The sequence below is a fragment of the Tursiops truncatus genome, chromosome X (assembly GCF_011762595.2).
Source record: "Tursiops truncatus isolate mTurTru1 chromosome X, mTurTru1.mat.Y, whole genome shotgun sequence".
NCBI classification, from domain to species: Eukaryota; Metazoa; Chordata; class Mammalia; order Artiodactyla; family Delphinidae; genus Tursiops; species Tursiops truncatus.
In genome coordinates, this window is record NC_047055.1 from 116,726,011 (window position 1) to 116,753,469 (window position 27,459).

The 27,459-nt window shown below is 42.2% G+C and overlaps 1 protein-coding gene across 1 annotated transcript in view; it reads left to right on the forward strand.

Moving 5' to 3' along the window:
- The window catches only part of VEGFD (vascular endothelial growth factor D), a 37,096-nt gene that overhangs the window by 7,996 nt on the left and 1,641 nt on the right, over positions 1–27,459 (forward strand). The window contains exons 2-5 of the mRNA XM_019925612.3: positions 12,383–12,593; positions 16,961–17,151; positions 20,536–20,684; positions 21,844–21,944. Of these exons, the coding sequence (XP_019781171.1) occupies positions 12,383–12,593; positions 16,961–17,151; positions 20,536–20,684; positions 21,844–21,944 (652 nt within the window). The remainder of the gene's footprint in view (positions 1–12,382; positions 12,594–16,960; positions 17,152–20,535; positions 20,685–21,843; positions 21,945–27,459) is intronic.

Consider the following 27,459-nt stretch of genomic DNA (forward strand, 5'->3'; position numbering starts at 1 on the left):
GGCCCAACATCATTGGGACTGAGAAATACACTCCTGTCTTGGGCAGGGAGAGGACGGGTGGAGGCATGGAGGCGGTGGAATTGTTTTTAACAATAACCTAATTACCATAAAGGCTTTGGATGGTTTCCTTAGACGTTGGGCCCTTGATCTTTGAGATCAGTGTTAAAGAGACTGTAACAGAGGCTTACTTCCCTGGTGGCGCAGTGGTTGAGAGTCCACCTGCCAATGCAGGAGACACGGGTTCAAGCCCTGGTCCGGGAAGATCCCACATGCCGCGGAGCAGCTAATCCCATGCAGCACAACTACTGAGCCTGTGCTCTTGAGCCCGTGAGCAAGCCCGCACGCAGCAACAAAGACCCAACACAGCCAAAAATAAATAAAAATGAGAATAAATAAATTAAAAACAAAAGACTGTAACAGACCTTAGGAATATATTCTCCTGGGGTTATTCAGAGCATCCTTTTAGAGTTTTGCCGCTCGAGCCCATTCCGCACTCATCTGTCCCCACATTTCCTAAGCATAGATGCATCCGACGGGAGCAGAGGCATTTGAGTGGAGCACGGATTTAAAACACGTAAAGGCAGGCATAGACCTCTCCCCACATGCTAGACAATTTGGCTGGGGAGAAACCCACCCACAATATTCATCAAATTAGAGCATGTGGAGGTCCCAGACATCCTAGCCGTCTAGTATCCCCTTAAAATACCCAGACAGCTGTGCCACACACACTCACACAAATGCACACACACACACACACACTTTCTCTGCATCTCTAATTCCTTTCCTTAGTCTTAAGATGAACTCAACACCCTGAGTTTCTCATATATACACATTTAAACATAGAACTGCCTGAGTAGAAGAGCCACTGAGAGTGTGAGGGCCCCCAGATGGCCAGGTTTCTGGATTTCAGAGCAGTAGGACCAGGCCTTCGGTTGGCTCCATGTGAATCATCATCAGCAACGTGTGTTCTCCTCCCTGCCCTCAGTTGGTACGGCCCATACTATTAGGTACCATCTGTTCTGGGGATGGCTGGACCCTAATGACAAAACACAAAGGTTGAAGAAGTGGGTGCTTTTCCCTCACCCACCTATAAAGACGTATGTAAAGCTTGGGTAGACACTTTAAAATTGGCCTTTCATCTGAAAATACCTCCAAGAAATGTTAAGAAAAAGAAAGAAGAAAAAGAGAAAGTTTGTCCTTGATTTACCCTGGAAAAGGTTTTCTCATTAACTTTTATTTACTGTGGTTGGAGGTGTCCTATCTTGCTCTTTTCAAACTCACCTTTCTGGTTGCTAAGGGAAATCAAAGCCGTAAAGCACCTCTAAACCCCAACCCAGGACCAGATGCTCCACCCCTGAGAGAGGAAAGAAAGGAAATGAACATTATTGAATGCCTCCCCTATATCTGACCCGTTCCCATGTATGACCTTGGGTCATCTCCACAGCAGCTCTATGAGGTATTGTTAGCAGTGCCTTCTGAAATGAGGATACCATGGCTTAAGGAAATTAAATAATTGGCCCACAGTCAAATAGCTAAAAGGGAGCAGTGCCTGGATTCAAAGCCAGCTTACTTTATTTTTTTAAAGGTACTATACGGTAAAATTATCATTTTTCCCATTTGATGTGCAGTTCTGTGAATTTTAGCACAGAGATTTCTGTAACCACCAGCATAATCAGGATACAGAAAAAACATTCCTTTCTGCTACCCATTTATAGTCACACCCTCCTCCCAGCCTCTGGCAACCTCTGCTCTGTTCTCCATCACTATCTTTCTGGTTTTTCGAGAATGTTATTAATGGAATCATACAGTCAGTAACCTTTTGAGATTGGCTTCTTTCACTCCCTATGCCTTTGAGATCCACCCAAGTTGCTGTGCATACCAGGCATTCATTCCTTTTGACGGCTGAGTTGTATTCCATGGGATGGACGTGGCACGGTTTGCCTAAGCAACCATTCATATATTGAATGACGTGACAGTTGTTTCCAGGTTTTTAGTTCTTACGAAGAAAGCTAGTATTGATAGAAACATTCACGTCAAGGTTTTCGAATGAACCTACGTCCTTGCTTATCAAGGGTAAACTCTCAGAAGTGGGACTGCTGGGTCACGTGGGGAGCGTCTGTTGAACTTTATAAGAAACCGCCAACACATTTCCCAGAATGCTCTACCATTCAAAACCAGTTTTGGACAATTCTCATCCATGCTCTTCCCGCGCCAATCAGCCGTCTGTCCAGACCACAGAGTGGTTTCCAGTATCGGGCAAAGCTTCCTTTCGGGGGATGTAATTTCCACTTGAGAGTCACAAGAGGCAAAGGCACAAAACTTCAGTTTGGCCTCGTGAGTCTAACATGGCCTGCGTGGGTTCCTTGACAGGTGGGAGAGTGAGAAAGGGGAAGCAGGGGTGGGGGAACGGTATCTGTGGACAGCTGGGAACGTGGCGGTACAACTTGGATCCCAAACCAGGGAAAAGTTGGTGGTTTGGGCTCAGCCTTAAACATCCAGCTAAAGATGAAATGCAAAATGCATTTCCAGTGAAACAGAAGTTGCTAAGAGGTAGAGGGAGCATGGAATTATTTGTCTTGCAACATGATCCACTCCCTAGACCCACTGCAAAGGGAAACAAATTGCTGACTGGTTTCCTGAACTCCAGGGCCCAGTAATCAGAGGACTGGTTCCCCAGGCAACACTTGTAAATCCCTAAGCAAATCTAGGGAACGTTGTGTGAAATGTGTTCCGTCCACAGCACACGCCGAAGCTTCTGGATCTTCCAGATATACAAATTCTCTTCACCCCACCCCCTTATCACTAAACTTCCTGAAGACACATTGCCAACAGTTTGACAGAATAGAATCATCAGTTTTGAAAGGCTTGGAAACATCGACCCACAGTTCTCGAGAGGTCCAGTGGGGAATTTTGCAAAGCTGGTCTCCTTTTTCATGTCTAGAGCAGGAGGATTCTTAAGGGCAAAGGACTTGAATGACCCAAGAACAGCTTTTTGCAACTCGTAACTTCTAACAGCTCAGAGGCAGGATGGATCTGAGCCATGTACTCCTAAGCCACGCCCCTTCCCCTTGGCCTTGTGTTTCTGTCCTAATTTCTGTGTGCCTTCACATATTTTCTAGACTGCCGTGTGAAAGGATTAGAATTTACTCTTCCCAATTAAGTCCCAGTAAGTTAAAGCAGTACCTATTATCTTTAATTCTGTTTGGGAGAAGTGGGTTGTTTTGGCTCCTTGGGAATTTTTTTCCTGTCATCTAGGATGGTCTCACATAAGGCAGCTGCTCTCCTCGTGCTGTTTAGCCTGGAAAACAGTTTTGTTGGTCTTCAATCTTGAAAAAGTCATACAGATTGGGAAGTGGGCCACAAACAGTCAGTCCGGTGACTTGAGTTAAGAAAAGGCTTAGAAAATCCAGTTCAGCAAGATACTCATCCAAGTGTTTTGAATCCGCGGTATAACTCAGAGGGGTTTAAAGAATAAGACTATTTCTCAGCTTACATCTACCATTTATTCCCCACTCAGTGGGCTTGTACGGGGCTCAGGCACTCAGTCCGGCCTTTTGAACTTAAACCAGCATGCACCATTCCCAAGATGAGTGTTTCTCATTCAAATCGCTTGGAAAGATTTTTTTTTACATCTTTATTGGAGTATAATTGCTTTACAATGGTGTGTTAGTTTCTGCTTTATAACAAAGTGAATCAGTTATACATATACATATGTTCCCATATCTCTTCCCTCTGGCGTCTCCCTCCCTCCTACCCTCCCTATCCCACCCCTCTAGGTGGTCACAAAGCACCGAGCTGATCTCCCTGTGCTATGCGGCTGCTTCCCACTAGCTATCTACCTTACATTTGGTAGTGTATATAGATTTTTTAAAGAAACTTTTTATTTTGAAATAATTTTAGATTTACAGAAAAGTTGCAAAGCAAGCGGAGAGAATAGCCTGTATGTCTCTCACCCAGCTTCTCCTAAGACTAGCAACCACTTACGAAGTTTTTCACAATCCTCGTGGCAAAGCTGTAGCCCAGAACCAGAAAATGAGAATCTCTGAGGATGGGATCCAAGCATCAGTGTCTCTGTGAGGCTTCTTCCCAGGCAGGTTCAAGGTGAGGCCAAGGTTGAGAACCTCTGCTACAAACCCTTCTCAAAGTGTGGCCAGCCAACCAGCAGTATCACCATCACCTGGGTGCTTGTTAAAAATGCGCCATCCCAGGTCTCACCCCAAACCTACTCCATCAGCATCTGCATCCTGGCAAGATTGCCAGGTGATTGGTATGCACAGGAAGTTTTGAGAAGCATCGCTCTATACAAAAGATTAAAGAGACCGCACAAACCTGGCCCTGATCACTCCTTTTCAAATGCGTGTATGTGTTAATTTATTACTCATAAATTCCTTCTTCAGATATGCATTAAGTACTTATTATGTAAAAAGGTGAGCCTGACCCTCTAGGAGGATCTACCCTCAAGGAGATCACAGTATAGTAAGGGAACTGCAATGTGCTCATTAAAAATATAGTCTAAGTTAGGGACTTCATAGAAAGCTTCATGGAAAAAGTGGCATTTCATTTGGACCTGGAAGGAGGATACTCAGAGGAAGATCCTTGAAAAGTAAGTGATGCAGTTTGAATAAGTGAATAATCTCAGGGTTAAATTTTCTATAGCATTTGATGAATCTATTTATTCTTACATTTAATAAATATTTAGCTCTTACTATTTTTTTAATTTAAGTATAGTTGATTTATAATGTGTTAGTTTCAGGTGTACAGCAAAGTGATCCAGTTATATATATACATATATGTGTATATATATTCTTTCTTTAAGTTATTTACTTATTTATTTTAAAATATTTATTTACTTATTTATTCGTTTGGCTGCACCGGGTGTTGGTTGCAGCACACAGGCTCTTCATTGCGGCGTGCGGAATCTCAGCTGTGGTGTGCGAACTCTTGGTTGTGGCCTGTGGCATCTAGTTCCCTGACCAGGGATCAAACCCGGGCCCCCTGCATTGGGAGCGTGGAGCCTTAGCTACCGGACCACCAGGGAAGTCCCTATGTATATATATATTCTTTTAAAAATTCTTTTCCTTTATAGGTTATTACAAAATATTGAGTAGAGTTCCCTGTGCTATACGGTAGGTCCTTGTTGGTTATCTATTTTATATATAGTAGTGTGTATATGTTGTTAATCCCAACCTCCTAATTCATAGCTCTTACTACTGCTATCTGAATAAAACATATCATTACTACTCCAGTGGTCCTGAAGGACCCAGTGGGGAAGACAAGCATTTAGTAAGTAATGACACAAATAATTCATTAGCGTCAGTGGTGATAAGCGCTGGGGAGAAGGGTGGGGAGCTTGGAATCCATGTGACTGACAGATCAGACCTAGGCAAGGGTGGGAGTAGTGGGGGAGGCTTCCCTATGCAGGTAACACCTGGCTGAGAAAGGCTTAGCTAGACAGAGTAGAGGGCATTCCCAGCAGAGGGAACAGCATGGACTAAGGCCAAAGCAAGAAGAAATGAACAGGGCTTCCCTGGTGGCGCAGTGGTTAAGAATCCGCCTGCCAATGCAGGGGACACGGGTTCGGGCCCTGGTCCGGGAAGATCCCACATGCCATGGAGCAGCTAAGCCCACACGCCACAACTACTGAGCCTGCGTTCTAGAGCCCGCGAGCCACAACTACTGAAGCCCATGTGCCACAACTACTGAGCCCGCGTGCCTAGAGCCTGTGCTCCACAACAAGAGAAGCCACCACGATGGGAAGCCGTAACGAAGAGTAGCCCCCACCCGCCGCAACTAGAGGAAGCCTGCGCACAGCAACGAAGCCCCAACTCAGCCAAAAATAAATAAATAAATTTTTTTTTTTAAAAAAGAAATGAACAGGGGCTTCCCTGGTGGCGCAGTGGTTGGGAGTCCGCCTGCCGATGCAGGGCACACGGGTTCGTGCCCCGGTCCGGGAGGATCCCACATGCCGCAGAGCGGCTGGGACCGTGAGCCATGGCCGCTGGGCCTGCGCGTCCGGAGCCTGTGCTCCGCGACGGGAGAGGCCACAACAGTGGCCCGCACCGCAAAGGAAAATAAAAAAAAAAAAAAAAAAAAATACGGCATTGTTTCTCATCATCAAAAAAAAAAAATTTAAAAAAAAAAAAAAAGAAATGAACAAAAGAGCAAACCAATGAAATGGGTGTCCAGTGACATCCCATTGTTCAACTCTCTGATATTTTTCATTGCCTCCGAAATAAGTAGCCTGGCCTTTAAGCTTCCAATCCTTCCTCTTTTTTGTTTTAAACAACTACATTGTCATACAAGTTACATACTGTAAAATTTGCCCATTCACCTGTTGGAAGTAAAATTCAGTGGTGTTTAGTAAACCTACTGAGTGGTGCAGCCATCTTCCGTATAAGATCCCTTGTGCCCTTTCACAATTAACCTTCATTCCCACTCCGAGCCCCGGGCAGCCAATAATCGATTTTCTGTCTCTTGGGTAATCCTTAGGAGTGGAATCGGTTGACTGTTTGGTGAGTTTATGTTTAACTTTCTAAAGAACTGCTGAACTCTTTGCCAAAGTGACAGCACCATTTCACAGTCCCATCAACACTTGGTGGTGTCTTCTTGACTGTGGCCATCCTAGTGGATGTCGAGTGGTACCTCACTGCACCAACCTCTTTTCCAAGTCTTATTTGTCAGCCCTCCCACTCTCAAACCTGCTCTGTGCCGCCACCAAAGCCAACCTCCTGCTGTTTTCTTCAGTGAGGCTCCTTGATATCCCCAAATTATGCCTTTGTTCACTCTTTGAATATGTTCCTTGACTAGATATTTTTTGGAGGAAGAGGGCATTCAAATTGAGAGCTCAAATTATTAGGAGTACAGAAGGCCTTTGATTTCCCCACAGCGTGGATACTTGCAAATTCCTCCTCCAAACCCAGCCACCATACCTTTCCAAATATCTTAGTCACACTTGGTGTAGATGACTGTCTGGGCCTGAGCTATGGAGATGCTCACGCTTCCTCGGGGAGAACACCATGTGAACTTAGAAATTAACAAAAGAGAAAGTGGCTACCCTTCATTCTGTACCTCAGGAAGCAGTATGCATTGAAATAATGGCAAAATCTTGTTACAAAGACCTTCAACCTCACAATTTGGAAACTGGCTTGTGGCAGTCAAGACGTCAGAGAATGATTTGTTATTTAGGAGGGAAATTACTAACAGTCTTGGATTCATTACCACAGACACATAAAAAGATGTTGCTGTAACAAAAAGCAGAGATCTGGTAACCATGCCTCACTTCCTTTTGCTGAGTGCTTTCTAATTATCTTAGTTTTGATTAGCACTTCCATTAGAATATAGGAAGAAATTAGGAGCAACTTACTTGGCAAACGTTTGGTAGTTAAAACCGTTGAAATCCATGGTTTAAATATGTACTGGGGCCTATACTTACGCTTTCTAATTTTAATGTTCGTCTTGCTCAAGTAGATAAAGTTAATTATACAGAAATCAACTAGTGCAGAAAGCCTCTTGGAAACAAACAGTTATTCTTGACCCTTTGTAAACATACGCCCACCCCGGGATGAATTGGTTGTCAGGTCTCTGCTTATTCCGAATTTTCAATACCTCCACTTGTAAGAGCAAAATAAACTGCAATTTCTCAGTTATTTCAAACTAGGTTTTAAATTATGAGGCTTAAAGTATGCTTAAATAACTTGTACTTCAGTAAACACTTCATTTTTTATGATGAGGTAAGTCGTATGAGCCATTCAATGGCTTAAATTCAATCCAGAGGTTTTTTTCCCTCTGAGCTCTCATGGTTGGATAGTGTAAGAATATTTCTCAGATTGAATTGAAACCTGTAAGAGCTATGAAGCCTCATCATTCCGTATTTATGGATTTGCCTCAATAAAAATCCTCTCAGTAGAGTACAATTTTTAAAACGTATAAAAAGCCATTTGATTGTTTTCATTATTTTGATGGGGAAGCAGTGTTGTAACAAAATTTTATTTCGCAGAGTGGATTGAATATGAAGTAGTCGTGGCGTCCAATTAGAAGAGGGAATGAATAATCATGAAAAGAGAAACTATTGAAAAACGAGCCTTGTTGGCACATCATTGAATTTGAGTCACTGGAGAGATCGGCAGTTATTCAATTTCATCCCCGGATTTCTTAGATGAAGCAGCTGTGGCACGCTCCTGAGATTCAGTGCCTGTTCCCCAAACCCTGTCTATGCTCTTCAAGCTTCCTCCAGCCCTTGCTCCCAGAAAATTGCCTTGATTCCAGCTTCTCAAAGAAGTGAGAAATCATAGGTCCCAAGCAGTCCTGCGATCTACAGACCCGCATCATCTCTATGAGCCTCCTCTTCCAGACCCTCTCATTCATTCATCTTCTGTCCACCTGTCTCTGGAACTTATGTCACACCAACCCCTCTAGGTCCCTGCTTTCTCATGCATATGTTCTGTTTCTTCCTCTCTGTTGGTTCTTTCCTTCAGGTCATAAACATGTTCAAGATTTCCCCACCTTTATTAAAACATGCACACATGTACACACACACATTCACATTCACATCTGGACTTCCAAGCAAGATGACCGTCTACATTCATGTTTTGAGATGGTTTATAGTCCGTAGCAATGATCGATAAAATGTAAAATTTATCACAGGATGGTAAACATCTGCAAATGGCAAACGTTTGCAGAAATGGTACCAAAAACATGAAGCTGAAGAAATCAACATGTCGTATACCTTAAACTTACACCACGCTGTCAACTGTATCTCAAGAAAAATAAATTTTAAAAAAACCATGAAGCTGAAGCTACAGAACTGATGGACTGTTCTGGAAGGTGGAGGCCACCACAAGTTGAGTTCCAGTGGGTAATGGGCTCCATGAGTGCAGTCCAGCAGATCCATGAAAGAGGAACAGTTACTGCTCTTGGCTGCCTGGAGCCGTGTCGTCTATGAAACTGCTTAACATGAGCCAGAGGACGAGGCAGGGCTTGAACTGAGCTGACCCCTGAGTCATAAGCACTCAGTAAGATTCTGGACCCAGGGCCCTGAGTGTCAGGGGACGCAACCACAGACCTTTTTTTGTGTGTGTGTGGTACGCAGGCCTCTCACTGCCGCGGCCTCTCCCGCTGCGGAGCACAGGCTCCGGACGTGCAGGCTCAGCGGCCATGGCTCACGGGCCCAGCCGCTCTGCGGCATGTGGGATCCTCCTGGACCGGGGCACGAACCCGCGTCCCAAACCCGTGTCCCCTGCATCGGCAGGCGGACTCTCAACCACTGCGCCACCAGGGAAGCCCCACAGACCTTTAAATGAAGAAAGAAAAAACGAATCCCCCGATGAAGATGAACTACTAAACAAAATTCCAAAGCACGTAGAGGCAATGATTACTGAGAAAGACAGCCAATAAAATGAATAATCGGGAAAGAACTCATATATATGAAGTTAAAATATAAAACAATTTGAATACTTAAGTCTATTTACAACCCTCAAAGAGATAAAGGACTAATATTCATAAAACAAAAATGACAAATTAGGAAAAACGTACAGAAATGAAACAAAAAGCAGACGGGAAGGAGAATAAAGTAGAAATATTTGACATTAGAAATGTGGTCATTGAAATTAAAAACTTAAACTCTAGACTCACACAATTGGAGAATTGGTGATTGGGAAGAGAAACCAATTAAATTACCTGTCACGTTAAAAACATGAAGAGGAAAAAATAGATAAATAAGAAAGCACATGTAAGGTCATTAAAAGGCTCCAATACATGTCTGATAAATGTTTCAAAGAAGAGAATAGAGACAATATAATACATGGAATAATGAAAAATACAACAACGGAGAGCATTAAGGAATTGTTCCAGAAAAGGACAGGTGGCTTCAGATTGAAACTGCTATGAAAGTCTCTATTGCAACTTCTCAACTCTCCCATTCTAGAATAAAAGCAGCTGTGGACAATATGTAAGTAAATGGACATGGCTGTGTTCCAGTAAAACTTTATTTATAAAGACAGGCAGGCAGCAGACTAAATTATGCCAGGGGGCTGTAGTTTGACAACCGTTGATCTAGAAAATTAACCATTGTTTATATTTTCATGTATATTCCTCCAGATATTACGTATATATTTAATTTGATATATATGATCAACCATAGTTAATTATATATATGTATATATAATGTACATTACACACACATAATTTTTAAAGACATATAACTGTATCATACATGACTGGGACCACACTTGCTCTTTTGAACACCCACTTTTGGACAACTCTCGGTATCCATCATCATAGCTTAAAAAAAAAATCCCCAACAGAGGAATGGATAAAGAAGATGTACATGTATACAATGGAATATTACTCAGCCATAAAAAGGAATGAAATTGTGCCATTTGCAGAGACATGGATGGACCTGGAGACTGTCATATAGAGTGAAGTAAGTCAGAAAGAGAAAAACAAGTATCGTATATTAACAATATATGTGGAATCTAGAAAAATGATATAGATGAACTTATTTGCAAAGCAGTAATAGAGACACAGATGTAGAGAACAAGCGTATGGATACCAAGGAGAGAAAGAGGGGGTTGGGATGAATTGGGAGATTGGGATTGACATACATACACTACCATGTATAAAACAGATGACTCATGAGAACCTGCTGTATAGCACAGGGAACTCTACTCAGTGCTCTGTGGTGACCTAAATAGGAAGGAAATCCAAAAAGGAGGGGATATATGTATACGTATACCTGATTCACTTTGCTGTACAGCAGAAACTAGCACAACACTGTAAAGCAACTATACTCCAATACAAATTTTAAAGGAAGAAAAAAAAAAAACCCACTCCCAAAACACTGCTAAATGATACAGATTTTAACTAAAGTTTTTGAGGGGCAGTGGAGGAGGATGTACATCACACCACCCAGTGTCCAGATGGAAGTCCCATTTGCGCATCTCCGTTTTCCCCCTCTGCCCCTCCCCCTGTCAGCTGACATTCACCTCTCGCTCCACCTTCCTGTCTCAGCACCGTCCTGCAGCTACACTGTTTCTTCCCTCTCTCCCTTCCCTCACCCCAGCTCTAAAAACAAAAAGTCCTCAGCATGCGTATGCAAACCACACAGCAGAACGTAAACTCAGTAACCACAGGCTCAGCAGGAGAAAATCCACGTCCCTAACCATAGACAGACTACATTATTGTCTCTCCAGCACATTCCAGGGAGGACTCAATTCCTTCTGTCCAGTATACATCTGCATCATTGGTTTTGACGATCATTGTATCATAGTATTCATTGTATGCATATATCATTATGTAACCAAGTCCCTAATTTTGAACAATTCGACTGCATACTGAAAATCTTTTATCAGCCAAGTCTTTTTTTTCCTCATAAATCCATGGGTTGTATCAGTCAGTACAGTTCATGCAACTGTGTGGGAAGGAAGTTTTCAACATAAGCTCTAGAAGTGTATTTTTTCAGAAAAAAAAATCATGTGTTTGGAATAGTAAACAGGTTTAAAAAGGAAAAAAAAAGTTCAGAGGGTTAGAAGTCAGCAAATTCAGATTATCAGGTTCTTAAAATCTTTCCTTCTTGTGTGACTGTAGGCAGGGTCCCCAAGACTTTGTGGGTCAGTGTCCCAAATAACAGATGAAAACAATTGTCATTGGCTCCTGCACAAAGTAGTGTGATTTAAAAATCTATATTAGTTTCCTGTGGCTGCCATACTGAACTACCACAGACTTGATGGCGAAGACAACAGAAATTTATTCTCTCGCGGTTCTGGAATCCAGTTGCAAAATCAAGGTGTCAGCAGGGCCATCCTCCCTCCATCGGCTCTTGGAAAGAATCATTCCTTGAGTCTTCCAGCTTCTGGTGGCTTCAGGCGACCCCTGGCTTGTGGCTGCGTTACCTTAGTCTCTGCCTCTGGCTTCACAAATCCTTCTCCTCTGTGTCAGTGTCTTCCCTCGCCTGTCTTTTATAAGGATGCTTATCTTTGTATTTAAGGTCCACCCAGATAATCCAGGATGACCTCATCTCAGGATCCTTTTAACTTCATTACATCTACAAAGATCCTTTTCCGAAAAAAAAGTCATCTTTGCAGGTTCTGGGGGTTAGGACGTGGACATGTCATTTAAATGTCCACCATTCAACCCACTACGATACTGTCTTTAAGTGTTCTGAGAACCCAGGGGGAATAAGTCATTCCATCAATCATAAATGAACAGAATGTGAATCAAAACTACTAGATGTCATTTTTCCTAGGTACTGGTGTCCATTTGAATAATCTAGTTTCTTCTTAGCTCTACTTACATTTGTAAGTGTTAGCAATGAATATTATCAAGACAAACTAGAACTTGAGTAAGTTGCCTGTAAGCCAGTTTTTTTGTTTTGTTTCGCTTTAAGCGGGCATCCCGGTCAATGTTAGAACGATCTGAGCAGCAGATTAGGGCGGCTTCGGGTTTGGAGGAACTACTGCAGATCACCCACTTCGAGGACTGGAAGCTGTGGAGATGCCGACTGAAGCTCAAAAGTCTCACCAGCGCGGACTCTCGCTCAGCATCCCATCGGTCCACCAGGTTTGCGGCCACTTTCTATGACATTGAGACGCTAAAAGGTAGGTGTGTGCGTGCGGAGGCCAATTCTTCCTCTTTATCAGATAGTAACAAATGCGCCAACTTCTTGTAAAAGTTTGAGTAGGGCGGGCACGTGTCTGGGAGAAAAAAACAAGGGGGTCTTTGGTTTCATAGCTTCAGTGTTACCGGAGAGTCCTGGTTTCCTGGGTTTACTCCACAGAGAAATATACCCAATATGATTTTGAGATCAAAAATTCAACACCACATAACACTTCCCAATATGGAAATATATTTAACTCAGAGATGTGAGGGCAAAAGGAACCCAGAAAGCCTGTTCTTAATAGAAAAAAAAAAAATTGAGTTTACTTAAAAAATAAAACAACCTGGGTATTCATTAATAAGGAGCATTCTACGGCCATACATACATGGATAAAAACCAATAGATTAGGTATAGCTTTTTTATGGCTTCAAAATTCTGTGATTTTTTTTAAAGTAAAAATGAAAAGTAGAATTTAAAAGCTGAGTTGGAATAATGCATATTGGTATTACTAGGAGAATAACGGAGGGGGAAATTCTCTAGACAAAAGAATCCAGACGCTGGAGTAGAAAATAACATGATTTGAAATAAAGAGAATGACTCTTCCGTAGTAAGGTTTGGAGGATGTTTACAAGCAAACTATTGTCTGTATGTACTGTCCTATGATGAATGACATGCTTGCCAAATACAGTTGTGCGGCCTCCAATTAGGCATTTAACTTTTTTGATGATGTGTCAAAACAGCACAAGAAACCACCGTGGCATTGATGATTTAGCCTTTTAGATTTGATGAACATATGATTACCTGGTATCGGATTGTAGCTATTGCATAATTTAAATTGACTGCTCAGCCAAAATTATTCTTTTCTTTCTCTGTAGAGTTACCTTTATTTTCTTCCGTTTGTAAAAGGACGATATTGTTGGCTGCGGGGAAGGCTGTGCCTAGGTGGGATCGATACCTTAGCAGCACCAGAGTCCGGGAGTGAAGAGGGTGCTTGGTGTGCGTCTGTATGACTGTGTCTAAATGAGTTGAGATGGTTGGAACCATGGCCTAGAACCCAATTTAGCCAGAGGTCTGAAGCTCTAGTTGTTTCTGTGTGGTGAATGAGCACGGACTTCATGAAAGTAAAGGGATCAGACCTCATCTGGAGATTCAGGGCCTTAACCAGATTACGTGTTTGAAGGCCTGAGGCAAGCCTGGAGATGCTCTGTGAAGATGGAGATAGAGAAGCATTACCATAAAACCAAGAGGAGGTGATTTTAAAAAGTCATTCATGTCGAAATTGACATTTTCTAAGAAGGAAACCATAAAAAGTTTTTAAAAATATTTTTAAAAAACATAAATAATATGGAATTTGCCAACTCTGAAATGTCTCTTGTTACGTGGGGGGGGGGGGGGGGAATCATCTAAAGTTACTTAGTGAGTTAGAAGCAGCAAATAATTAAATCGGTGTGGTATCCCAATTATAATTTGCTCTAACTCTCCCTCATGGATTTCAGGGTAATTCCCTGAGGAAGAACAGTCCTGCTGGGCAGTAGTAATGACAGTAGAGATACGAAGCCTTTGCTCGGTGTCATTGGTCATAGTTCCACACAATGTTCTGACTTTGAAAACTTAGTTTTATAAAAAAGAAAATAGAAAGCAACATTTAAATAGCATTTTAAGCAAGGAATGTTTTTATAACTTGAGTACTTGTTTTTTCAAGGATTTATGATGAATAATAGTGAATTAAATAGTACCTAACTGGGTAATTTATCTCCCATGTTTACAACCTTCAGACTCTGTATATAAATATTCATAATCAGGCATTTTAAGCGGTTTCTTGGACTAGTAGATTTTATGATGAAAAAACAGAGTTTAGGTAAATTGTATAGTATATGCAGTGCTTTTCAGCCAGCCAAACGTATTTTGTGTTTTCAGTGATTGAAGAAAGCATCATATGAGGAAATCTGAGATTAATGGGCGGAAAAGGAAGAAGGCTGTGGAAAAGATGTTTTAAGAGAATAATTTAGAGACTAGCGTCAGATCTGCAACAATAATGTTTTATCTGTATCCTCCAGATAGAAGTTCTCTCTATCCCTTCTGGTAGAAACACGTTCACATATATGGGAATTCAGAATCTGGGCAGAGACCATTTACAAATTTTTGAAGATGGGGTAAAAATGGAGAAGAGTTTATCTATCACTGTGTAACACATTACCCCAAAACTTAGCTGCTTCAGACAACATTTTTTATCGCACAGTTTCGGTGGGTCAGAATTGCAGACATAGCCTCAACTGGTATCTCTCCTTCAGGGTCTCTCCGGAGGCTGCAGTCAAGGTGTCATCTTGGGTCACGGGCAGCATCCCAAGGTTCAGTTGGGGCCGAATGTGCCTCCAAGTTCACTCAGAGGTTGTTGGCAAGATTCAGTTCCAGACAGGCTGTTGGACTGAGGGTCCCAGCTTCACACTGGCGGTTAGGTAGAGGCCACCCTCAGTTCCCTGCCATGTGGGCCTTTCCAACATGATGGCTTGCTTCATCCAAGCCTGCAAGCTGAGAAGGCAAAAGAGTGCCAGCGAGAGTTGGTGATTGCCAGCAAGATGGAAATCAGTCTTTGTTAACCTAATCGTGGCAGTGCCACCCCATCGCTCTTGCTGTGTTCTCTTCATAACATTCGGGTCACTAGGTCCAGCCCACAAGCAGAGGAGGGGACTATACAGGGTGTGAACACCAGGAGGTGGGCGTGATGGAGGGTCAGATGAGAAGCTGCCAACCACTAAGGGTTTTCACCACTCCCCTCCACCCCAGTGTATAATCAACTCTACAATTCCATGACAAACTAAAAGAAAGTCTTTAAATATTGTCTTTATCATAATATTGAATCATTTCCCAAAAACGTCCATAGAAAGGCTATGCAGCATTAAGTATCATAGCATCAAAATCTAATTTAAAAAAATAACCTTTGAGAGAAAGGCGAGTATGTTTTACAAGAATGTATGTAATCTTTTTTGATTCCCCGAGGATTGTTTCTTTTTCCTGTTTCCCACAAATTAGCTAGAATGGCCAGAATATTGCTCCTTTCATCAAAGTGAAGCAGCTTGGGCTTCCCTGGTGGCGCAGTGGTTAGGAGTCCGCCTGCCAATGCAGGGGACATGGGTTTGAGCCCTGGTCCGGGAGGATCCCACGTGCCGCGGAGCAGCTAAGCCTGTGCGCCACAACTACTGAGCCTGCGCTCTAGAGCCCGTGAGCCACAACTACTGAGCCCGCGTGCCACAACTACTGAAGCCCGTGTGCCTAGAGCCCGAGCTCCGCAACAAGAGAGGCCAACATGGTGAGAGGCCCACGCACTGCAACGAAGAGCAGTCCCCGCTCAACGCAACTGGAGAAAGCCCGCACGCAGCAATGAAGACCCAACGCAGCCAGAAATAAATAAATTTATTTTTAAAAAAATGAACCAGCTTATTTCATCATTTGATAGAAACATCAGTATCAGGCATTTGCAAATAAGAACACTCTGACTTGAGGAAAGATTAGCTCCACTTAAGTTTTTTTTTTTTTTTTTTGCAGTACACGGGCATCTCACTGTTGTGGCCTCTCCCGTTGCAGAGCAAGGCTCCGGATGTGCAGGCTCGGCGGCCGTGGCTCACGGGCCCAGCCGCTCTGTGGCATGTGGGATCTTCCCGGACCGGGGCACGAACCCGTGTCCCCTGCATCGGCAGGCGGACTCATCACTGTGCCACCAGGGAAGCCCCCACTTAACTTTTCATTCATGTGTTTGCCGTATATAGTTAGTTAAGCAACCAATAGAAAGGTATTTCTTTTTTTTTAATTTTATTTTTTATTTTTTTGGCTGCACTGCACGGCTTGTGGGATCTTAAGTTCCCCGACCAGGGATTGAACCCGCACCCTCGGCAGTGAAAGCATGGAGCCCTAACCACTGGACCGCCAGGGAATTCCCGAAACGTATTTCTTAATGGTGCAAAAACCTGCCCACACCTGGCTTCAAGGAGCAGAAATGCCATCCAGCTGTGTCCTGTAAATTGCTTAATAAATAATGCTTACATGTCATTGCTTTACGTGCCTCTATTTACTTCCTTATTAGCAGGCTTCTCCAGATGTACCCAGTGTAGTCATATCCAGAACATGGTGTTCATCACCAACGGAAGGTAGAATTAGAGTCTACGAAGGGATCGTATAAATGGGAAGGAACGCAGATTTTGGTTGTAAATTTTCTGCAGACAATCCTTGGTTAAAGGATTGACCCCAAATACCCGTCTGGTGAAATCACCAAGCGCTGCACGTGTGAGAATGACGGTGTTGAGTGTAACCCTGGCACACGTGGGCATGTCAGGGCCCTTTGTTCCACTGGCCCAACGAGCTGCCTCTCCGCAGTTATAGATGAGGAATGGCAAAGGACGCAGTGCAGCCCTCGAGAGACGTGCGTGGAAGTGGCCGGCGAGCTGGGGAGAAGCACTGACACGTTCTTCAAGCCCCCCTGCGTGAACGTGTTCCGGTGTGGCGGCTGCTGCAATGAAGAGAGCCTCGTCTGTGTCAACAGCAGCACCTCGTACGTTTCCAAACAGGTATGAGGACATCAGCCCTCCCCGGAGCCCTGACGCTGATCGTGTCGACAGCTACAGCTCAGCTGATTGCCAAGCGCTGTCTCAATGCTTTATGTGTGTCATCTCATTGAACCCTGAGATAAGCTAAATGGGTAGCTTATCATCTTCCTTTATAGATGAGGAAATGGAGGCTCAAAGAGATAGCTTGTGGCAGAGCTGGGATTCAAATCCAGTTGACTCCAAAGCCTGGACCCTTGTCAGTTGCTGTCTCTCTGATGCTATAATGTCAAGGATCAGAAAATCATATAGAAGTTACTAGAACAGACGTTTAAAGGAACGAAGATAGCCACACTGACTTGTGTATTCATTAGGTTCCGTGTTGTTCAAATGGAGTGATTGAGAAGAGTTCAGTGAAGGGTGGGGGAAGGAGAAAGGGCTGGTGAAGTACCCAGAGCTGGCAGAAAGGGAGAGCTGTTCCCACCCTTAGACTGAAGAGGCAAGAGGATGGAGCGGTTATGGGAACCGAGAGAGGAAATGGAGAAGCGGGCTGCAGGACTGGCTGGAGGAGGGGCAGCCCCTGCCAGCCCTTAGCCCGGCAAGCGGGTGGGGGGCAAGAGGGCCTATGGATGCATTCCATGGAGGTCAGCATCCTGGGGTACAGCCCAGTGGGGAAGGAAGGAAAGAGGATGGCGTCTCCGGAGGCGCAAATGGAAAATACCTAGCACAAAAGACCTTTGAAAATAATCCTCCAGTTCCCATGAAAGAAATAATTCTTCCCTCTCCATCTTATAAAATTCCTTTTGCTCAGTAGATAAGTTTTTGATTCTGTCGCTACCATATTGTTGGGAAATGTAATAAACGTGGCATAGAAGAGCAGTAATAACAAACTTAGCAAAACATTAAAAAGCTGTAAGTCAAACTACATTCCTTTTGGTTCTGTGTCGCAAATTCCTCACGCATATCGGTATATTCATTTAATTGTCACATTTGCCTCTACAATCTAGCCTCATGATCGTGAAAAGAGGTAGCACAATAAAATTAGCCATGCACCGAATATACCCATGTTAGGTAATTATCTTAACTGGATGGAAAGAATGGAATCCTGATTTGTTTGATACTAGGTTAACTTATCCTTAATTTTCCCCCCTACTTAAAATATCCCTTAAACTGAAGAGTTTCTTTTTCTAAATTCTTTTAGAGAATCTTGGAACTTGTAAAAATTCTGACCTCTGCTGTTTGACAGTCAGGGGAAAAAATGACATAAGTATGGCTAAGCATCAACTGTGAGTGGAAACAAAGCTTGCATAACGTTAACGTAAGAGACTTTAGTTCATGACCGTGTTATACCCTAGAGTATAGCTGAAAAATTTCGCAAGAAGATGAAGTTCATGCAAAATAAACACTCCTAAAAACACCCGCTTACTTAGACTCATGGACGTGCCATTACATATAAAAAGGTCAGGCTCAACACAACTTTAATGGATTGCTTCCACTTAACAATGGATAATTGAGTATTTTGACTGCTGTCCTCAACAAATGAGTAGTTTTAAAGAATGTGCTTAAGTGTAAATGTACAGCAGTTTTTCTTTCCAAATATGCATATTTGAACATTGTAATAGTGGTTTTTCTTTTAAAGAAAAACTACCTCTCATCCCAAAGTTATGGACTGTTCAGTGAAATACATCTTAGAAACTAAGTGAATAAAATGAAGACTCTATGTAGTAAGGACTACATGGAATGCTGATTGAATGGACAGAGCATTCAAATCAAGTTGAAATGCATCCATACATCAGAGAGCCTCTCTAGAAACAAAGTAACTGATATTCTCAGCAAGTAAATTTTACTTATGGAGATCCCATCTTGCTTCCTCTGGTCACAGCAATTTCATTGCAAAAAGTAATAAGGCATATTCTTAAGAATATCCCCTCTAGCTCTAGAGTAGACTGCCTGGGTTCAAATCCCCACTCTTCCGATCAATAGTTATATGGCCTTAGGCAAGTTATATAACCTCTCTGTACATCTGTTTCTTCCCCTGTAGAGTTGGAGGGGGGTAATTTAAAAAACCCTCCCTATTATGTTGTTACAAAGGTAAATGAATTAATATAAAAGTGTTTACAACAGGGGCTAGCATATAGAAACATGGAATGATATTCATGTTACCTCTCATTGTTTGGGCATGATGGTCTTGTATCAGTCAGTTATTACTATATAATGCTGCATAATAAACACCCTAAAACTTAGTGGCTTCAAACAACGATGGCTTTTTCTCATTCGTATATCTGAGATTCCTTTAGTTTAGAGTGGGCTCAGTTGGGCTTGGTGGCAAGCTGCAGGTTGAGTCCCGGTCTGGTCCCTGTGTCTCGTATCCCTTAGACCAGCAAGCCTGCCAGCTCATGCTCTTCACATGGCTAGAGCAAATGCATGCACGCACAGTTCAAGTCTGTGCTTGTGTCATGTCTGCTAATGTCCTGTCAACCAAAGCAAGTCACATGGCCAAGTCCAAAGTCAAGGAACAGAAAACTGTATTCCTCCAATGGAGATGGCATGGGAAGAGATAAGTAAATAGTTTTGAACAGTAATCTGTTCACCATGGTTGCAAAGAAACTTCATAGCTATAATTTCATTTAATCCTTACAATTCACACTCAGACTTAAAGCAGGAGCAGGGAACATTTTACAAGGTTACCATTTTACAAGCGTTCTAGGGGCACCAAAAATTTAAGAGATTTGACAGAACTTAAATACTTGATAAAGTTGGTTAAGGCCCTGGTCTTCTGACACCCAGCCCAGAATTCTTTCCTTCATGCCAGCCCTTAGCCTTATTAGTTCTGTTTTTTTTTTAATTTTATTGAAGTATAGCTGATTTACAATGTTGTGTTAATTTCGGTTGTACAGCAAAGCGACTCAGTTATACACATATATATTCTTCTTCATATTCTTTTCCATTATGGTTTATTACAGGTCATTGAATATAGTTCCCTGTGCTGTACAGTAAGACCTTGTTGTTTATCCATCCTATATATAATAGTTTGCATATTAGCTCTATTCTTTTTTTTTTAACATCTTTGTTGGAGTATAATTGCTTTACAGTGGTGTGTTAGTTTCTGCTTTATAACAAAGTGAATCAGTTATACATATACATATGTTCCCATATCTCTTCCCTCTTGCGTCTCCCTCCCTCCCATCCTCCCTATCCCACCCCTCTAGGTGGTCACAAAGCACCGAGCTGATCTCCCTGTGCTATGCGGCTGCTTCCCACTAGCTATCTGTTTTACGTTTGGTAGTGTATTCTTAATGGACGACTTTGCTAATGTCATTACCGTACAGGACAAAGGCAAAAATGCGGACTGTAGAAATTATTCTTATTTTTTTAAATATGTATTATAGTTCTCTTTCTCTGCTCTAGCTCTTTGAGATATCAGTACCTTTGACATCAGTACCTGAATTAGTGCCTGTTAAAGTTGCCAACCATACAGGTTGTAAGTGCTTGCCAACAGCTCCCCGCCATCCGTACTCGATTATTAGAAGATCCGTCCAGATCCCCGAAGAAGATCGGTAAGCATTTCTTACACTTCTTTATGCTTGTTCTTGCCTTGGCTAAAGCTGTGTGTGGAGCATAGTTCATTAATTACAGAGTCATCGCTCTCTCCTCAAGCTCTTTGTCTTTTAGGTTCTAACCCAGATCTACGGGTAATAACTGTTTGGCAAGTATATTTTTTATGAGGTGTTACATGTATATTGCAGTAGGATCAGAAAGTTCAGTGGTTTTGAACTCAGCATGTCAAGCTGTGGGCACGTTTGTTCTTAATATGCCTAGTCTGATGCAGCTGTAAAACTCTACTCCAGACTCAGATTTGGCATCTGTTCCCTCATTCCAGAACAAGCATTAGATAAAACCCATTTCAGGCTGTTTACATCTTTAAGTCCCGAAGTTAGGAGGGGGAAAGTAGGCTCCTGGAGTCACTGGGGAGCGGCACAACGGTGTGCATCTGATTCTGGTAGTTTTTTAAGCCTTCCTCTTAAGTTGACCAAATGGGAAATATTATTTTAAATGAAAAATGACTTAAATTTAATTTGACTAGACATTTTGTGAGTATTTTGTGATTCTTTATGAGACAAATTATGACACCCTCAAGTGTTCTGAAATCAAAGGTAAGAATCATTGATTTGGGGGAAAAGAATTTACTACAGAGAAACAAAGGGCAAATCACAACTCTTGAATAAAAATACAGAGTAATTGAGTTGGATACTTAGATCTTGCACAAGTAAAGGAGTAAACGCACTGTGTGAGTGCCAAGTAGAAAAGAAAGCTCGTAATAAAGGAACATTTATCCTCAAGATTTTCCTGCTGTCCTGGCCAATGTTCTTATCTCCGTGTTACAGACATACTGCTCAGGAGCTATGTTAGAACACTATTCACTTGGGGTAAATAAGCTCTGTTGACAGCTAATTTACATAGTTTTTAACACCAATCCTCTTAAAAAGATTATACCTTTCCAAAATTACAGTTTGGTTTCCAAACGTTTCCACAGAGAATATTTGTAATTACAGAATTACTATCTAATAACATGCTGTTCATCAATATGAATTAAGCTCCTTAAAAATCTTCACTGTTCTCCACTCAGAAATGTATTCAACGTTTCTTAGAAACTGTTCCAAAGGTATGACTGCTCTCGAAAGCTTTAAAATCTGATTTATTGTTTTCTCCTCCTAGCTGTTCCCATTCCAAGAAACTCTGTCCTGTTGACATGCTCTGGGACAGCAACAAGTGTAAATGTGTTTTACAGGAGGAGAATCCACTCGCCGGCATGGAAGGTAATCATAGCAGTGGTGAAATGATAATAGTAATAATGATAATAACAACAATAGCAGCTAGTATTTACTGACCAAGCGATCTTGTAAGCCTTTTATATGTATCAACTCATTTAATCCTCCCAATAATCCTAATGTATGATTAGTATCCCTTTTTTTTTTTACAATTACAAAATGGACACACCAAAATGTCTAGTAACTTTCTAGACACACGGCTAAGAGTGATAGAAGCAGTGAGATTCCAGAGACCTCTGTGCTATAATTATATAGTAAGTCTACCAATGCATCATTCTGCTTTTTAATCTTAAAGACCCAAATGATTAGAGCATCCCAAAACATTGAATTTGAAAGGGGATGATAAACTTTAATGAAAGCCACTTCAGAATGAAACACGAGTCAACCACGTTTTACTAAGTTATTTATATAAAAAGTCCTACAGGAATGTAAGGTCATTTTGGACGTGTTGGTTTCTTTCAACTGTGTCATGGGAAAACATGCCAATAATTTGAAAAAAATGGGGAATAAGAGAAGAATTCTTCTGAAACGAGGGCAAAGTAAAGCAAAACACAGCTGTTGGGCTCAGGGGAGTTGGGAACCAGATGAGCTAGGCTCTCGTCACTGCACATAACTCACAATGCTCTGATTTTTGATTACGAACATCTGGCTGAAAGTGAATCCACTTTTTATTGACTTCTGAGAGAACTTGACGTGATTCCACTGTAAAGATAGTAAGGAATCATGCAATTTGAACCTTGCTTGTTTCCAACTATGATCTACAAGCAAGATTAGTAAGGATTAAGCTCTAAGGAATCTGTCCTAGAAACTGTAAATAACAAGCTACTCCCTGTGCTTCAGTCTCTCAGCTTCCAAGTGTTTTCATGAAAGCTCAGCCCAGGGTTTGAGGGAATCTTAAAGTTCATGTAGCTTAAATGCCCATGCAGATCTTTTTTAAAAATTGAAGTATAGTTGACTTACAATGTTTCAGGTATAGAGCAAAGTGGTTCAGTTTTATATATATATTCTTTTTCAGATTATTTTCCATTATAAGTTATTGAATATAGTTCCCTGTGCTATACAGTAAGTCCTTGTTGTTTATCTATTTTATATATAGTAGTGTGTTTATGTTAATCCGAAACTCCTAATTTATCCTCTCGCCCCTTTCCTTTTGGTAACCATAAGTTTGTTTTCTATGTCTGTGAGTCTGTTTCTGTTTTGTAAATAAGTTCATTTGTATCATTTTTTTAGATTCCACATATAAGTGATATCATGATATTTGTCTTTCTCTGACTTACTTCACTGAGTATGATAATCTCTGGGTCCATCCATGTTGCTGCAAATGGCATTCTTTCATTCTCTTTTATGACTGAGTAGTATTCCATTGTATACATGTGCCACATCTTCTTTATCCATTCCTCTGTTGATGGACATTTAGGTTGCTTCCATGTCTTGGCTATTGTAAGTAGTGCTAACATCGGGGTGCATGTACCTTTGCAAATTAGAGTTTTTGTCTTTTCTGGATATATGCCCAGGAGTGGGATTGCTGGGTCATACAGTAACTCTGTAAATGCCCATGCCAATCTTGAATGCCATGTACATCCTTCCCACCAAGTCTTCAGCCATCCCCTGCTAGAAGATGCATCAGTCATGGGGAAACTTGACAAACCCACTGAGGCAGCTCAGTTACGCTGGGCACACTCTTGTTGCTAATAAACTATATTGAACCTGAATCTGTCTCTCTCTCTGTCTAGAAGAGTGCTGTCCAGTGGAATTACAGTGAGAGTCACATATGCAACTTACATTTTATAGTACTCACATTAAAAAGGTTAAAAGAAACAGATGAAATTAATGTTAATGTTTTACTTAATCTAATATATAAAAAATACTCTCATTTCAACATGCAGGCAATATAAAATTTATCAAGGATATACCCTTCATTCTTTGTGCTGAGTCTTTGAAATCCAGTGTGTGTTTTACACTTAGAGCACGTCTCAATTCACACTTGCCATTTCATGCTCATTCGGGCCCGTAGCCAGCATGTTGGACAGCCCAGCTCTAGAGCATCAACTTGTTAGTTCAGCTTTACCCTATAGAACCATGTAAAACCAATCTGATTCTTTCTCCATGTGACCCATTTTTAAATGTGTTAGACAGTTATTGTGTGGAATCCAAAAAACGGCACAAATGAACTTATTTACAAAACAGAAATAGAGTCACAGATGTAGAAAACGAACTTACGGTTACCAAGGGGGAAGGGGGGGAGGGATAAATTGGGAGATTGGGATTGGCATATACACAGTATTATACATAAAATAGATAACTGATAAGGACCTACTGTACAGCACAGGGAACTCTACTCAATACTCTGTAATGACCTATATGGAAAAAGAATCTAAAAAAGAGTAGATATAGGTATATGTATAACTGATTCACTTTGCTGTACACCTGAAACTAACACAACATTGTAAATCAACTATTCTCCAATAAAAATTTTTTTAAAAAGGAAGTTATCGTGGAAAGCTGTATACATAGAGCTTAAAGGCTGTTCTAATCAAGCTTCTCCTGGTACACAGCTCCTGGGAGAGAGATTTGTACTTTGGAGGTTTACATGCAGGACTGCTTTCAAAGGTGAAGGGTCGGGGGCAGGACTGGGCAGAGGGAGAAGGTGAACCGTGTTGCAGTTGCTGAGACGCATTAGCCAAGCCTGTGGGGAGCTGAAACTGGGACAGCCCGTGGGGGGACGCCTCAAATTGAGGCAAAGGGGCTGGGTCCTATGGACTCGTCACTGGATGTGGGCTGCCTCAGAGAGGAGATATAACCTTGGGTGAGGCAGCTTCTTTCTGCTGAAGGTAATTCCTGGGGAGGGACTTAGCCGGCGCCCATGTGTGTTGAGGGCGGGAAGAGTAGTGGAGAAAGAGAGGAGTGCTCTGAGCCAGGGAAAAATGAGCGCTCAGAGCTGGAAGTGAAAGACCGCAGCGCGTCAGGCTGCTGGAAGACGGTCAGCATGGTGGGGACGTTACAGGAGGGGGCTGGGTAGATGTGAGAGAGGAAGCTGGAGAGGTTCACAGGGGACCCTTGTAAAGCGTGTCCCAGAGCTTGGACGTGATGCTAAACGCAAAAGGAAACCACTCAACTGGTTTAAGTGGACAGTGACAGCACCAGTTAGAATTTTAACAAAATCAACCGAGTGACAGTGTACAAGAGGATGGGTTGGCTTGGGGCAGGCAAGGAGGAAGGGGACCTTTTAGGAAGTTGTGGCAATGATGGAAGTGAGAGGCATGGGGTAGCCTGGATCACTTCTCATTTTCATCTCTTGCAACTCAGTTAATATGGGCCAAGTTCATGGTCACTTCTCCAGTGGCTTCATCAAACTGATGACATATATTGAGCTTACTGTTCACTAAATACTTTTTCTTCCCACACACGTGGCTATTAAGCCAGCTGCCTTTTCTATAATAACTTCTCTTCCCTGGATGAGCATATGTGAGTTAGTGAATCCAAGTCCAATTTAACTTCATCTTGTTAGATTCAGGCCATTGCTCTAAACTGTTTTAAAAAACAAACAAGAAAAGTAACAATACCAAAAAAAGAAAAAAAATTAGGGAGTCCTGATTCTGGATTTTAAATTCTTCAAGATACCCACAAATTCAAGAATTTACTTGGAAAAATTCCATCAGTTTATTGATTTAGAATGATAAATGGAACAAGGCTGAGGACCTAACACGTCGGTACCCCATCATCAACTTCCCTAGGATTGAAATTGATACACAATACATGGGGTATCACCCTTAGCTAGTTACCGCTTCACTCAGCTCTCCTACGTCCATTCTCTGTCACTTTCAACTTATCTATAAGGATCGAGGTCAGCCACTGCCAGCTACCTTGCTGAAGTTCAGCAAATACCCGGTAGACTGTGTTTCCCTAAACCACGGCTCTAAGAATGGAGTTGGGACAGCCTGAAGTGTTCTAAGTGAATCTCTACTGCCACCTAGTGATCCATGCAAATCTTTTAGGCGCTTCTGTCTAGTCTCGTCTTGCCCCAAAGTGACATCTGGCATCTGCATATGGCTTACAAAGCTTACCCTCTTCCTCTTCACACAATTCAGAATGGAGGATCCTCAGATCTAGCCTTTCAATACGCATTCCACAGGAGCCCTTAAAGATCATCAGTCACAGAGCAGTTAAGACTGTGAGATTGGATGACATGAGACTGCCATTTTGATATATCTTTAAGGGCCAGATATTGGCAAGACCATATGCCTTAACCCAATGTCTTGGAATGCTAGATGGGATTCTTCAGAATCTCCATATATCGGCCTGCTTCAGGACCCTTTTATTACAACAGATAAACTCAGCAAATGTTTTTCAAGTGCCTATTTTATGCCAGAACGATGAGACCTGATCCCTATAACCTTTAGGAGTTTTTCATTAATAGAGGAAACAGAGAAATAAACAGACAAATGTAAGCAGTACCAGAAAGGACAGAATGGAAATATGCACAGGGTAGGGCACTTAACTAAATTTGAAGTTGGGAAAGGTATCGGGGGAAAGGATGACTAGCAAAGGGAACGACAAGGCGAAAAGCATGGGGTTGAGAGACCCTGACATATCACGAGAACTGAAAGTACTATAATTTGGTATGGAGGAACATAGGATACGTGAGAGAGAGACAGAAGATGAGTCTGGGAGGTTAATAGGGTCCAGCTCATGGAGGGTCTCTTATGTCTTGGTGGGGAAATTGACTCTTATTGGGGAAGAGAGAACCTTTTAAGGTAGTTAAAGCAGTAGAGCAGGGACTTCCCTGGTGGCGCAGTGCTTGAGAATCCGCCTGCCAATGCAGGGGACACGGGTTTGATTCCTGGTCCGGGAAGATCCTACATGACGCGGAGCAACTAAGCCCGTGCGCCACAACTACTGAGCCTGCGCTTTAGAGCCCACGAGCCACAACTACTGAGCCCTCATGCCTAGAGCCCGTGCTCCGCAGCAAGAGAAGCCACCACAATGAGAAGCCCGCCCACCACAACGAAGAGTAGCCCCCGCTCACAGCAACTAGAGAAAGCCCGCGTGCAGCAACGAAAGACCCAACACAGCCAAAAATAAATAAATTAAAAAAAATAAAGCAGTAGAGTGACATGATTAGATTTGCATTTGATATTGTGGAGAATGGATTGAAAGGATAAAACTTGTGTTGAAGTGAATGAGTGCCATCTGCACAAAAAGTACAAGGTACTGACTGAATTGAGGCAGTGGCAGTGATGATACAAAAGAATAAATTCAGGGAGGCAGAACTGGGTGGACATGGTAATTAGATTCAACATGGCGGGTGAGTCAAGAGTGATGGTACCATTCACTAAGTGAGGCACACTGGGAGAGAAGCAGGTTTGGGGAAGAAACTCAACACTTAACTTTCCTCCGAGCCTTTCAAGAATGCTAAGGTGACATTGTCAAGTTCTTCCAAAGTTTCTGTCTCCTCTGTTTTTTGCAATGAATTTCAACTCGATGATCAGAATTGGACATGGGG